The sequence below is a fragment of the Canis lupus genome, chromosome 23 (assembly GCF_003254725.2).
Source record: "Canis lupus dingo isolate Sandy chromosome 23, ASM325472v2, whole genome shotgun sequence".
In the NCBI taxonomy this organism is placed as follows: domain Eukaryota; kingdom Metazoa; phylum Chordata; class Mammalia; order Carnivora; family Canidae; genus Canis; species Canis lupus.
Window position 1 is genome coordinate 48526133 of NC_064265.1, and position 14483 is coordinate 48540615.

At 40.1% G+C, this 14483-nt stretch overlaps 1 protein-coding gene across 5 annotated transcripts in view; it reads right to left on the reverse strand.

Moving 5' to 3' along the window:
* The window catches only part of DHX36 (DEAH-box helicase 36), a 63724-nt gene that overhangs the window by 46355 nt on the left and 2886 nt on the right, over nucleotides 1–14483 (reverse strand). Inside the window, exons 2-3 of one of the 5 annotated variants that reach the window (XM_035705092.2) lie at nucleotides 13262–13393; nucleotides 5612–5706 (exon numbers count right to left, since the gene is read on the reverse strand). In XM_035705092.2, coding sequence (XP_035560985.1) covers nucleotides 5612–5692 — 81 coding nt within the window. In that variant the 5' untranslated portion in view covers nucleotides 5693–5706; nucleotides 13262–13393. Of the gene's footprint in view, nucleotides 1–5075; nucleotides 5432–5611; nucleotides 5715–13261; nucleotides 13394–14483 lie in introns of those variants that run through there. The other 4 variants (XM_035705093.2, XM_035705091.2, XM_025436151.3 and 1 more) reach the window with 4 other exon arrangements.

Here is a 14483-nt window from a genome sequence, read left to right on the forward strand (position 1 = left end):
CCGGGCAGTGGAGAATTTAGGAGTGCCAAAATTCCAAACCTGGACCTAGCTTTTTTTTTTTTTTGGGGGGGGGGGTAGGTCACCTCCCCTAACCTTCCAGCTGTGTCACCCTTCACTTTACCTGGCCCCAGCATGGAGAATAGCAGTCATGTTTTGTGTTTCATGACTATTTTATCATGCTATTTAATTTTGTTGTTTTTCCCTTTTTTGGACATCCTTAAATATTCCTCCTGCAGCTTCGAGTCACAAATTCCTGGCAAAGGAGATCCTGTGATTGCCTGCAAATTGTCTATGTTTATCAGCTTCTAATTATCTACAAGTATTTTAAACCCATACCACCTTTCTGTTCACATTTCACGAAATACAGTAGTCACAAAGAAAACAAAAACCCAAGGAAAATCAAGTGCTTGCCACCAAACCTAAGCCCACCATTATCAGAATCTTTTTGCTCTCTTCCTTCCTGTTAAAAGGGAAGTGGAGTCAGTTTTCCTGCTTAAGGCTAATCTCACCACCTAAACTCTGCTGCCCAATCCCTTTCATCTCCTGAGGGCTAATCCTATCTAGATTTACCTTCCTTTCCTAAATCTCTCTCTCTGGTAATCATTAGTGTGCTGATCAATATTCTGGTTTGCTTCTTTCCAAATATATGGTAGAACTGGATTTTCCCACCCATGAGTTAAGCATGGGCATGTGACTTACTGGCCAGAGAAACATGACTGAAGTCTCTAAGAATCAGGGCAATGTACTGTATTCCTTCCCACTGCTACCAAAATCTGCTGCTTCTCAGATGGGTAGAGCTCTGTGAGCCATTCTCTTAAGGAGGACTCTCAACCTAACTCCCAATGGCCTAGTAAAGTGAGTAGAAAAACCAACCCATTAAGACTTGGAGACTATTTACCACTGCAGCATAATTTAGTCTACCTGGTGTTTCCTCTCCACTGACTCCTTACCACCGGTCCATGAACAAGACTATAGTCGAATATCTTACTTTTAAAATAAACAAAAAATCCTCTTTTGAATTCTCCCAAACCTACCGGCTACTGCCCTTTCTTCTTCCTCTTCACAGTAGAACTACTTTAAAAGCATTCCACTTCATCTCCTCACTAGCCACCCCACTGCAACCTGGCTTTTACCTCCACTGCTCCACAGAAAGTGCTCTCATCAAGGTTACCAATGACTTTGTTGCTAAATTCAATAGACATTCTGAGCTCTTACCTTACTTGACCTCTCTGTACCATTTGCCACCACTGACGACTTTGCCTTTTTTATATACTTTCCTCCCTGAAACACTGTCCTTGGATTCTAAAGGAACACCCACCTTATTTTCTTCTCTGGCTGCTCCTTCCTAGTTACGAATCTAAGAATCTTCTCTTGCTCCATCCCTTAAATTTTCTTGTGCTACATTGAACAACACTAGTGATCCACAAGCTAGCAACTCTGACACCATTTGGGTGTCTGCAAGGAAAACAGAATCTTTGGCGCTACCTGAGTCCACATTTTAACAAGGTACCAGGGGCAAGTTTGAAAACAATAGTCTATAGAATTTAGGCTTGCACCCACTCCTTATCTTCTCCAGTCACTAGCTAGTATTCAAAGGACCATGAACTGCCAGTCTAGATTTTTCTAGATATCAGATCCACATGGCCTTCTACCTCCCTGAAATTCTCGCCTTTTTTTTTCAGATCTGTGAGAGAGAGCACGCATGCAAATACACACACACACACACACACACACACACACACACACACAGGTGGGGGAGGGAGAGAGGAAGAGACAAAATCTCAAGCAGACTCTGAGCTGAGCCAGAGCCTGACGAGAGCCTAGATCTCAGCTAAAATCGAGTCGGATGCTTAACCAACTGAGCCACACAGGCGCCCAGAAATCCTTCTTTTTATGCTCTATAACAAAAATCAAACTCTCCTTAAGCTGAGTTCCATCATCTTCCTTCATCAAGTCTGTTCCTTATATAGCCACAAACATTCCATTTATTAATACCTGGTTTTCCCTGCCTCCAGATAAAAGCACTAAATCACTTTAACCTGTCCACTTTCCTCCATCTCTCTCCCAATGTCCTAATTCAAGCTATCATTCCTCACTTTAATTATGCAAAGGCTACTCAACTGCCCCAGGATTGTCTCTTATCAACTCTTTCTCTATACTGCTGCCAGAATGAATTTAAACACAAATTCAATCATTTAATTTTTTTTGTTTCAAATGATTTAATGGGTTATAAGAGCTCTTAGGGAAAAGTTAATGAATTTCAAGGCTCTGCTTATTTTTCTACTCTTAGGCTTTTCATATTGTAATTTTAGAATTACAAGATCATGACCAGTATTAATAAAAAGAGCAAAACAGGTACCAACAACACACCCTGACCAACATACAGATAATTAAGTATTATTTCATGAAGATTTGGTTCAATTATATGCATGTGTGTACTGGGCTGCAAATTAATATATACTCCTTTTCGTGGGAAGCAGTCAACATTTTGAAAGTCACTGCTCTACCTTCATCTCAGGACACGCCACCCCCATGCTCTATTGGTTCCTCTTGAATATGGAATATTCAAGAATATGAATATGTTCCTCTTAACCTCTAAACTGTGGCACATGCTGCTGCCTCTGCCTGAAAATCCCTTTCCAAATCCCTCAATTCCAAACACACCCACATTTTGCTATCTTTCAACTTTCTGCTTAAGGGTTACATCTTTGGAAAACCTAGAATCTTCTTAGTTTGAGTTAGGGAATGGCCCACATTCTCATTTTAATACTTTAACATTATATTCTATCCCTCTAACAGCCCCTAACACACCACAATTTCTGTAAGGTAATGACTACATTCTATTAACACAGTGCTTAAGGCTGTGTCTCAGATATATCAGATCCTCAATTTAAAAAAAAAAAAAAGGAAAAAGAAATGAAAGTTGGAAGGAAAAGGACACATCCTTAGAAAGCAATAGCTTGGCAAACAAAGGAATTAATTAAAAAGTAACTGAAGCTAAGGAAATTGACTGGGAAGCAATCACATGGGCTGAAGGTGGCTAAAAAAAAAAAAAAAAGTGAGCCAATCATTGACAAATGGTCTTATTTAGATTAAGATGGAGATGCATTTCAGAGAGAATGGTCTGAGACCTGTAATAAAAAGCAAAACTGGAAGTATATCTACAAAAGCTGTAATTACATCAGATTGGGGACACAGGCTCAGTACATGAAGAAGGAAACCTGGTATACTGAAGCTATATTACCAAGGTTTCCTGTAAAACATGTTAGGATCCAAGTGAAATGTATTCAACTCAGAAGTGATCTGGCTTCTAATCTCAGGTTGTGAGTTAGAGAATGAGATGATCTAATTTTTGCTTTTGAAAGCACCACAAATGGTTCTGCAAAGGACAGATTCAGTAGAAAACAGGAGTGGAAGCTAGAAGATTTCTTAGAACAAAATAATGGCTTGATCTATGGTAACTGCTGTGGAGACAAGAGGTTGGATTTGGGATATATTAAGAAGGCAAAGCTGGCAGATTTTGCTAAAATGAAAGAGAAATAACAAAGATAAATCCAATTTTGGCCTTTTAAGTAAACAAATCATAGTAACATTTACTAAAATAAAGAAGGTTTGAGGAGAGGGTAGAAATCCAGAGTTCCATTCACAATGATCCATCACACAACTAGCTTTAGATGGAATTAACAATGAACGACTTTTCCTGATCAAACTTTTCATCTGTTTACGTCTTATTTTCCCAGGCAATGTCTAATTTCTTCAGATCCCCATCACATCATGTGGGAAATGGGCTAAATAAAATGTGAGCCCGTTTTAACTTTCTAGTTACAGCAATCAGCCAATGATTCTTCCAATTTCAAGATGACTTAGATGAGCTTCATTTTAAAAAAAAAAGTTCATCCAATGAACAAATTTGGGCTCACAAATACACACACACACACACTTTTTTTCTTTAAGAGAAGAATGTGATAAGGTGTGAAGATAGATGGATGATATCAAAAACACACTTGGAGGGCAGCCCGGGGGGCTCAGCGGTTAAGCGCCTGCCTTCGGCCCGGGGTGTGATCCTGGAGACCCGGGATCGAGTCTCACGTCGGGCTCCCTGCAGGGAGCCTGCTTCTCCCTCTGCCTGTGTCTCTGCCTCTCTCTGTCTAAATAAATCTAAAAACAAAAACAAAAACACTTGGATAAAAATGACACGGGTCAAAGACAAAGAAATAGAGACGCCTGGGTGGCTCAGCTTGAGGCTGGGCACCTGCCTTCGGCTCAGGTCGTGACCCCGGGGTCCCGGGATCGAGTCTCACGTCGGGCTCCCTGCGTGGAGCCTGCTTCTCCCTCTGCCTGTGTCTCTGCCCCTCTCTTCTCTCAGTCTGTGCCTCTCACGAATATATAAATAAATCTTTAAATAAAGAAAGAAACAGAAGCCTAAGCGAGGATTTAATTGCATACATTCTGTGTCTAATACGAAAGGTGCTTCTAAAGAAGTCACTAAAAAGCTTTCCACTCCTGGTAAGAAAGCTTCTGTTTAACAAAGAAAAAAAAAATTTTCTTTTTTCAAAGACACTTATGCTTCCCTCGCTACAGATCTTCGATACAAAGCCTGAAGAGACTAAATCAAAACATCTTTTGGAATTTGGAATTTCTTCCTTTTTTTTTTTTTTTTTTTCTTTTTTCTAGGATCCTAAGTTTGATGCCCAAAGAGGAACTTGCTGATGAACCGGAACTCCCCCCGCCCAACATAAAGACAGACAGACAGGACAGAACACAAAAGCCCTGGATTTGTGGTTATTTTGATAAACGTGAATGAAAGCTGGACCATTTTTTCCTCAACGACCTACAAGTGCCAACGGCGCTTTGGCAGCTTTGATTCTGCGCAAACCGATGATGGAGGAGGCCGCGGTGCGGGCCGCAGCTCCCGCGGTGCAGCTCCCACCGCGCAGCCTCCGCACCGGAAGTCCCCGCCGGCACCTCGGCGCAGGCGCAGAAACCACAAAGCAACCGGAAGCCAGGGGCGGGGGGGGCGGGGGGCCCAGAGTCGGCCCCGTGCCCCCGTGTGCGCGACCGAGTCTCAGGGTTACCTCCTGCCTCTCCGCTTCCTTGTTCTTCTGACCCTGCTTCTTCGCGTACCACAGGCCGATCTCGCGGCCCTTCAGGTGCCCGGGGTGTCGGCCTCGGCCGCCTCGACCGCCGCCGCCGCCGCCTCCGCCGCCGGGGCCTCGGCTCCCTCCGTGGCCTCCTCCGTAGCCGCCGCCGGAGCTGCGGGGCCCGCCATCCCGGCCCCAGCTCTGGTGGTAATCGTAGCTCATGGTCCCAGCCGACCGCAACTCGTGAGAACCTGCAGCCGCTAGAAATGGCGCCCGGGCCCGGAAGCGGGTGCACGTCCACTTCCGCTTTGCTTCCGGCGCCCGGCGCGAGTGGGAGGGCCGTCGGGGCGTCACAGCACCCACTTCCGGTGACGTCACGGGCGGGCGGGCGGCCGCGGTGGCCCGCGAGGTGGCTCGGGCGACGGCGCGTGCGTCCCCAGGTGTCTGCCTCTGCACCTGCCCAGCCTCGCAGGTGCCCTTTACCGACGCGCAGCGTGTGAGGAAGTGGGGTTCGCTTTGTACTTTATTACCCGTAGTGAAGTCTGCAGTTTGCTTCCAACGAGGCGCTGGACAGTAAGACATCTCTTGACACCATGAGACAACCTGTGCATGGTTCCACTTTCTCCTAAAAGTCTCCAAAAGAAAAAAAAAATGAGCTCACCAAATATATATTTTTATGTAGCTACCCCCCCAAAATGAGCTCACCATATATATATTCTTTAATGTAGCTGCCCCCCAAAAAATGAGCTCACCATATATATTTTTTTATGTAGCTACCCCCCCAAAATGAGCTCACCATATATATATTCCTTTTATGTAGCTACCCCCCAAAAAATGAGCTCCCCATATATATTTTTTTATGTAGCTATCCCCCCAAAATGAGCTCACCATATATATATTTTTTGTAGCTACCCCCCAAAAATGAGCTCACCATATATATTTTTTATGTAGTTACCCCCCAAAAAAAAGAACTCACCATATATATATTTCTTATGTACCTACCCTCTCAAAAAAATGAGCTCACCATATATATATTTTTTAATGTAGCTACCCCCAAAAAATGAGCTCACCATATATATATATATATTTGTAGCTACCCCCCAAAAAAATGAGTTCACCATATATATATTTATTTTCTATAGCTACCCTCCCCAAAAAAGAGCTCACCATATATATATTTTTATGTAGCTACCCCCCAAAAAATGAGCTCACCATATATATTTTTATGTAGCTATCCCCCAAAAAAAATGAGCTCACCATATATATATATTTTGGGGGGGGGTAGCTGCATCTTGAAAACAGTTCGACACTTGTTTCAAATAAGTATAAGACTGTCCCTGCATCTCTTACAGAGCTGTCATTATTTATTGCCTTTATCCAACAGCATAACAAGGAGCGTGGATGCCAAAAATCAGTACAGAAACTCTTAGGAAATTTGAATAAAAAGGCAGCCGAAGATTCACATGTTCCTGTGAAGCCATGTACGGTTGGTTGACCAGGTCACTTTGTGTTGAGCACAAACTCTTCTTGAATAAATCAAGCGACTGGGCCACATAGGCCCAGATATTCACCAGAGGACATCCAGTTCATTTGACATATTTTTAACAGGTTTAAATTAAAGGTGCCAGGGATACTGAACAAGACAAATGTGGCATCAGCTTTCATTTGTTTATGCTCTCGAGACAGTAAAGGCCAAAGAAGTGATTGTGCGACGAGCAAAGAAAGGAAGATACTGTATGCTCTGAAGGGGTCCAGACTACACCCCTGTAGCATACAAATTATTTTGAGCAGAGACATTTGAGTTCCTGAAATGTTTTAACTGCCTAAAAGCAGAGCCTCCCAAAAGAATTCCATCATCATAAATCCCTTCCCCTGAGAGCTTGCAAGATTGACTCTTATCTCTGGAGACTAGAAATCAGCATCACACCTGAGCAGGAATTGTCACAAAACTATTGTATATTCCATCTATGCTCATAAGAGCCCATTTTTCCTTCCTAGAAGTCGTTTTCCCATGAGTACTTTTCTCCTCCTCCCCTTCCCCTATTAAGACAGTAGATCAGCCCCAAGTTCCAACCATCTCCTTGAATCACATTTTTATGTGAAGTCCCACAGGTATGTGATTAAATCTGCCCCTTCTTTTGCTAATCTGTCTCTTCTTGGTTTAATTTGCAGGCCCCAAAAATAAACCTAAGATTGGGGAGGAAACAATTTTCTTTCCCAACAGCCATAAGAGGTTATGGCAAAATAATTTGATTTTGATGTCAGGTAAGTCTTTCTTAAAGAATGAGAGATTAAGCAGTGACTTTTGAGCGAGGGAGACTTTAGCCAAACTAAGCGGGAGGGGAGAGAGATGCTTAGCGGTGGAAGGAACAATGTATAAGAAGAGAAATAAGAAGATATTGGAGAGTGAGGAAAGTCTACCCTTAAATGTCAACACTGTTGGAGAAGACCAAAGAGGTAGAAAAAAGCCTAATCATGGAGACCTTATATGCCACATAGAGAACAGCAGTAAACTTTAGGCAGGAGAGTGATTTTTTTTGGCTATTTTGAGGAGAAAGGAATGGAGGATGCAAGAGTGGATATGGAGAGGCTAGTTAAAAGGCTCTGGTTTAGGAGAGGCAAGATGACATATGGAAAGAACTAGAATTAAGAGATACTGACTGATAAAAAAATGTCAGATTTGATGTTTCACTGAACGTGGACAATAGAGGAAAGCATCAGATAACTCTTGAGTTTAAGATTTGATTGACTACCAAATAAAGAGATACCATAACCAGAGATGAAGAACACAGATGAGGAGGGTTTTTTTTTTTTTTAATTGGGGAAGGGTTGAGTTAATGCATTTAAATAATACATGTGGAGTTTGAAGAGCCCGTGAAACAAAAAAATTGAGATGTCTAGATAGTGGTTGATGATGTGAGTTAAAAGCACAGAGAGAGCAGACTGAGATATATTTTGGTTAGTCCTTGACAAATAAGATTAAGACTATAGGAATGAATAGTTCCAATAAATGTATTGAAATTCACTGGACATACCTGATATGACAAATATGTTAATTATTCAACAGGTAAGATTGAGTAGGCTTATTGGGGATGGTCGGGGCAAAATTCGAAGGAAATAATGTGGATTGTTAGGTGAGAGTGTTATGAACTGAATGGGTCTCCTCAAAATTTCTGTTGAAGACCTAACCCTCAGGGTAGCTGTATTTGGACATGGGACCTCTAAGGAAACAAATAAATGAGGTCATCACATTGGGGCTCTAATATTACAGGATTAGTGTCCTTATAAGAAAAGATATCAGAGAGTCCTTCTCTCTTTCCTCAGAAGAAAGACCCTGGGTGGACAAAGAGGCTGTCTATAAGCCAGGAAGGGTGCTCTCGCCAGGAACCAAATCTGCCAGCACCTTGATCTTAGACTTCCCAGCCTCCAGAACTATAAGAAATTTGTTATTTAAGACAGAAAAATAGCATAAATAGATGGTACTTATTTATTCATTAATAGTGTTTATTTATTAGACCAATAAAGTAGTGTAATACCACTAAAATATGTAGTGTTTTATTAGGACAGACTGAACAGACTAATGGAATAATAAGACTAATAGTAACTGGGGAAGAAAACTAGCATTTATTTGTTGCCTACCATTTGCTAAATATTGGTCTAGGCAATTCACATTTGTGGTCAGCAAAATAATGACCGCCATAGATGTCCATATCCTAATCCCTAGAATGATGAATATGTTAAATTACGTGACCGAGGGAAATTAAGGGTGCTAATCAGCTGACCTTAAAATGGGGAGATGATCCTAGATTATCTGGATGAGCTCTATGTGATGAAAAGCATCCTTCAAAGTGGAAAAAAGAGGCAGAAGAGAATTTCATAGTGATGGGATAGGACTCAGGCAACTGCTGCTGACTTTAAAGTTGGAGGAAGGGGGCCACAAGTCATGGAATTCAGGCAACATCCAGAGCTGGAGAAGGAAATGGATTCTCCTTTAGAGCCTCCAGAAAGGAACACACCCTACCAACCCCTAGATTTTAGCCTAGAGAGGACCCTTATCAAAGCGTCTATGCTATAGAATTGTAGGGTAGTATATTTGTGCTAATTAAGACTCTGAGTTTCTGGTAATTTCTTATGGCAGCAATAGAAAAGTAATCTATTCCAGATTTCACATGATCCAATGATAACCCCAGAGAAAGGTAGTGTTATCTCTATTTCCTGATAAATTCTATGATTTCTCTTCACCTCATGTTTGTTGGTCCTAAACAGAATCTCAGTTATAAATTTAAAATTACTGATTTTTCCTAACTTCTTCAGCACGAAGTAATACGGTATTGCTTGAGGCTATTGCTTTAGGCAGACACTTTGGAACAAATGACCCTGTAGTAAAAATCTGGGCAAAAGGAAGATTTCTAAGCAAAGACCACAAAGATATTAGTGGGAAGAAAAGTTACCAGTTAGTACTTTCGTTAGTGTGTGTGTGTGTGTGTGTGTGTGTGTGTGTGTTTCTGCTTTGCTTAGAATCTGCAAGAATTCTTAAGTTTCCTAATGACAGAAAGCAAAAGGATTGACTGGCTCATTGTAATTGCCATTGTCACTCTTTCTGATGCTCTGCTTTGTCCTGTGCTCTGGGCAGGCCAAAAGATGTCTTTCATAAATGTGGTCTCCACTGATCATGGGCTGGGCACAGAATGCAGAACCATTGCTTTTAAACCCACTGCGCTTGGTCTCTAGGCCTACAGGCATGGGCCTCCCAATCCAGCCACTTCTAAAATGCAGCAAGGGTGAGCCACACAAGACCACACCACTATGGGAAACCAACCACAGATTTCCCAGTCTTAGGGAATCTCTTATTCTCCATTTTCGTTACCCCAACCCCATGAAACAACTTTAGCATAATTTTTTCATGGATCTCATATTCTTGAGGGACTGGGTGAAAATTCTTTTTAGTGTTCCTCTTGGAAAATGGAATCGTTAATGGACCCTTACCTATTCCTGGTGACATAAAGAAGGGACCATGCTGATAAGAGTAATCCTAGATATATAAAAATCTGGCTGTTTTGGGGTGGGGTAGGGGACATGGAGGAAATGGCTCTTTTGAAATCAGGAAAAATACAAGAGGATTAATAAATAACTCAGAGTATCTTGTCACATAAAATTTTGGAACTCAAATTGGGAAATTTTAGTTACCTTGAAAGAAAATTTGTGGAGAACATTTCCTGACTATAACAATTATAGTAAAATTATAAATTTACTTGAAACACAACTCACGTAGACAAAATGTAAGGTTTCATTATTATCATAATTTTTTATTACTGATCTAATGTCTAAATTCCCTTCTTGCTAGGCAATAATGGCAGAAACGTCTTAAAATTGATAGTTAATTTTCCTTATTTCAGGTAATTATGAAATTCTTATATTAGGCCTTTTTCTCTCTTTCTTCCCCCTCTCTTAGGGGAAGACTTGGTAGCTGGGGGCTGGAATCATTTGGAGGCCTCTTCATTGAAAGAGGTGGCCATCGATCCTGGTTTTTTTCTGGAACTGTAGCTGGCTATGGGCTGGAACACTTAGTTTAGCCTCTCCATTTAGTTTCTCTGTGTGGCCTAGTTTTAGTCTCCTCACAGTACGACAGCCTGGTTCCAAGAGCAGTTGTCACAGAACAAGGTGGAAGTACGTGACATTTTTAGTAACTAACCTCAGAAGTCCTATAGCAACGAGTTACTAGTTGAGATGGTTATAGATGTCCACCCAGGTTTAAGGGCGGTTAGACCTCATCACATGATGGGAGAAGAGCATGTGGGATGAGAGATATTGTGTCCATCTTCACAAGATGCAGTTTGCTGTACGTGCTAACTTAGGCCCTCTTCAAACCATGTTGCACCACCGTTATGACAGTTTTACAGACTTATGTTGTATGACAGACACATCTGCTATTATCCATATGACAACTAGAAGTAGGAAAAAGAATGATAATACTATAAGTAACATTTATTGAGTGCTTATTAAACGTCAGATACTATGAATAGCCATATTTTTTTTTCTCTATGGCTTCTTTTTATTTTATTACAGGTAGAGTAAGAAACTCAGGGATGGAAGGACTAAAAAGAATGAGACCTACCCAAGGCAAGGATACCATTGTACCTGATATATTTCATAAGAAGTAACATATTCTTGTGAATGTCAGAAAAAACTAGGTGTCAGCAGCATTCATTATTCATTCTTCCTTGCTTTATAAAGCTTCCATTTTCAATCACTGAAATCTCATTTATCTATTATCAGAGACACTTTTGAAATAATCAACCTATTTTTGGTTCTCTCCCCTCTAAATCATGTCCCCCAGCGGACATTTCAGTTATAACTCCAGAGAGGAGAGAGTGTGAAAGGCTTAGGAAAGATGATATGAAGGAATGAAAATCCCTGATACATAGAAAGTAGAAGAACAAGGAAGTCTTATTCGTGTGAGAGAATATGGGTTAGGTGGGGGAAGGAGAGGGAAGATGTGTTTGAATTTTGACCTCCCTCCTTCATCTCAGCTTTCACATTTCCTGCTTACAGATCTGAAAGCACACCATATTTTGAAATAATTTTTAAAAATCTCTGGTTATAGTTTTTTAGTGTATCCAGCATTTGTGCTAAAGAAAAAGTTAATTATTGAATTCCTGCATTCCCCTGGAATTCTGGGAGATTTTACTTTTTTGTTATCTCAAATTGATCTGTCTTCCTTTATGCCAATTTCGTCAGCTCCCATCACCAGTTTCCTTGCTTCTCTGACCTTCGCAGAATCTTTTGGACAAGTCAGGATTTTGTCCTGGTTTTCTTTCTAAAACTGGTAAACGCTGAGGTCTCTTGATCAATGAACACCAAACCTGTGTCTTACCCAGATCCACCAAGGGTATTCTTCTTGAATGTAGAAGAGAATCATATGTTCGTCATAGTAGGGTTTTTATATAACACCGAGAAGTTGCAGATTCTTAACTTTCATTTAGTATTTTAAAACTTTATAAATAATGGTATGACTAAGAGTTTTTACAGGTAATCATATCTGCCTGGGCTCTCCTCATCCCTAATCTTTCTAACATCCACTTGAGAATAACTGAGCTCTAGAGAATTTGAGTGTAGATCACACAGTAGTAGAGTCAGAATTAGAATCAGAGATTGAAACTAAGCCTTCTGATTCCTAGCCCAGTGCTCTTTCCTCTGTACAGCTGAAGTGGAACACACTTAACACACTTGAACTGTTATAGATGGTGGATATGTCATTTAGAGTCTCTATAGAAAATAGATGGCAATCTTGGGGATCCCTGGATGGCTCAGTGGTTTGGAGCCTGCCTTCAGCCCAGGGCGTGATCCTGGAGTCTAGGGATCGAGTCCCACATCAGGCTCCTTGCATGGAGCCTGCTTCTCCCTCTGCCTGTGTCTCTGTGTTGCTCATAAATTAATGAATAAAATTCTGAAAAAAAGAAAGAAAATAGATGGCAATCTTAAAACAGGGTAATTCATTATTCAGGGGACATTTGTACATATACATATTTAAAGTATATATGCAGGGACAAAAGATCTTTTAAAGGGACTATAGAAGATTTCGTTAAGCTGGAGTTAGTAGTAATAGAGATGTTACTATTTCTAGGCCCAAGTGGATGAAGAAAGGGAGTACCAGCCTCCGGAAACAAAGTGGCAGAGTCAGCTTTCTACAAGAATCAGTGACTGCTGATAAAGGGTAAGATCCTGTCCAAGGTAATTTTTCAGGGAAAGAGGAATAAATACCCTGACCTCACTCTCTTCCTTGTTTCTTGTCTCTTGCTGGAAGTCCCCAGTGGCCAAACCTAGCAGGAAGCAGAGAACATTTGCTTCTGTCTGTTGCCATGGTTTGGTTCAAGTCAGGCTTTTGGTGCAGAGAGTAGGATGAAGAGTAGAGAAATTTGCGGAAGAAAAGTTAACATAACACGCTCTGGTCCAGAGCATACCTTTGATGCTTTTAATTGCAGTGAACTGTAAATATTTCAATAAGAGGCAGAAATCAGAGAATTTTCTGTCCCTTTATTCTCTATCAAATGAAGATATTATCTGTTTTCAGCCTCCTCTTTTAATTTAATTGTCCAAACATTCAGTGGCTCAAGAAGGCACTGCTTTCTTTGTGACTTGGGGTATTTTACAGTTAGCAGTAGGAGTGGGGATGTCCTCACCTTTAAGCTAAATTTCTGAAGGCATGATGTACTTGTCCCCCTTTTATTACCTTCTTTAAAGGTAGGTCTTGATGATATACAATCATTATTTTCTTATTTCACTCAAAATACTGAAAGAGAATTTTTAAAATTCTGTAATAGAAAAATAAAAAACAAATGAGTACTTTTAGCAGGAAATTTATAGGCATTACCTAGTTTCCTTTTTATTTACTATAGGTATCCTGTATTTGGGGAAAAAAACATACAGATAAGGTATATCTTGCTTCACAACTCTAGAGTGAGTGTGTAAATTATTGTGCAATTCTGTAAAAGTTAAAGAGGACATTATAAATTATGTTAAGGAAACAATTGTAAATTGGGACTATTCCAGGCGAACCAGACATTTTGTCATTGTAACTATGAATTATTGTCAATGTCTGCTAATTCCATCTGTTTCTCATGAAAAGAAAAAAAATGGATTCTAGGATCCATGTTAAAGATTTTGAGTGTCTTACATAGCATACTTTCCCTTGAAAACCACATAATTTCATTAAATTGGTCGATTTTTCTCTGTCCAATGTAAGCAATTTCTGAATTTAGAAAAAAATTTTATGAATGAGTACTAAGAAACAAATTTTAAAATCATTTAATTTTCTTCTAAATAATGAAAATACAAAGTCTTAAAGCTTCTATTAAGCAAGTAGGTATATCTTACTACTATAACCAAATGACTATGGATTTGTCTCAACCCTACTATTTTTTGACCCTCATATTTTAAAGCTTTTGGTAATTGTATTTCTGTCAAGTGGGTAGAAACTAAAATTTGCTTCTGAGATATTTTTTTTTCTGAAAAAATTACTCAGTGAAACTATGCTTATATGAAGGTAAACATTCTCCTCTGTAATGAAGTGTTTCAAGACCATGTGAATCCAAGAATTTAAATTGTTTTGCATAATATTGCAAAAGATTGTCATTGTGGTCATTTTGTATTTGGATTTTGATTGCCCCATGGCAGGAAGTTCCTGCTTGTTCTTGAGAAGAACATGTTTTTGTTTTTTTTTTTTTTTTGTATATGTGAATGTACATATGTTCTTTATACATTTTAAAATGGAGATCCCAAGACTGTAGGAAAGACATACAAACATGATTTTCTTTGTATCTTAAGTTGGAAAAAAGATCATATAAACAAACTGACCTAGGGTTTGGACCAATATAATCTGTTCTAGAATCAAGACCAAATAAC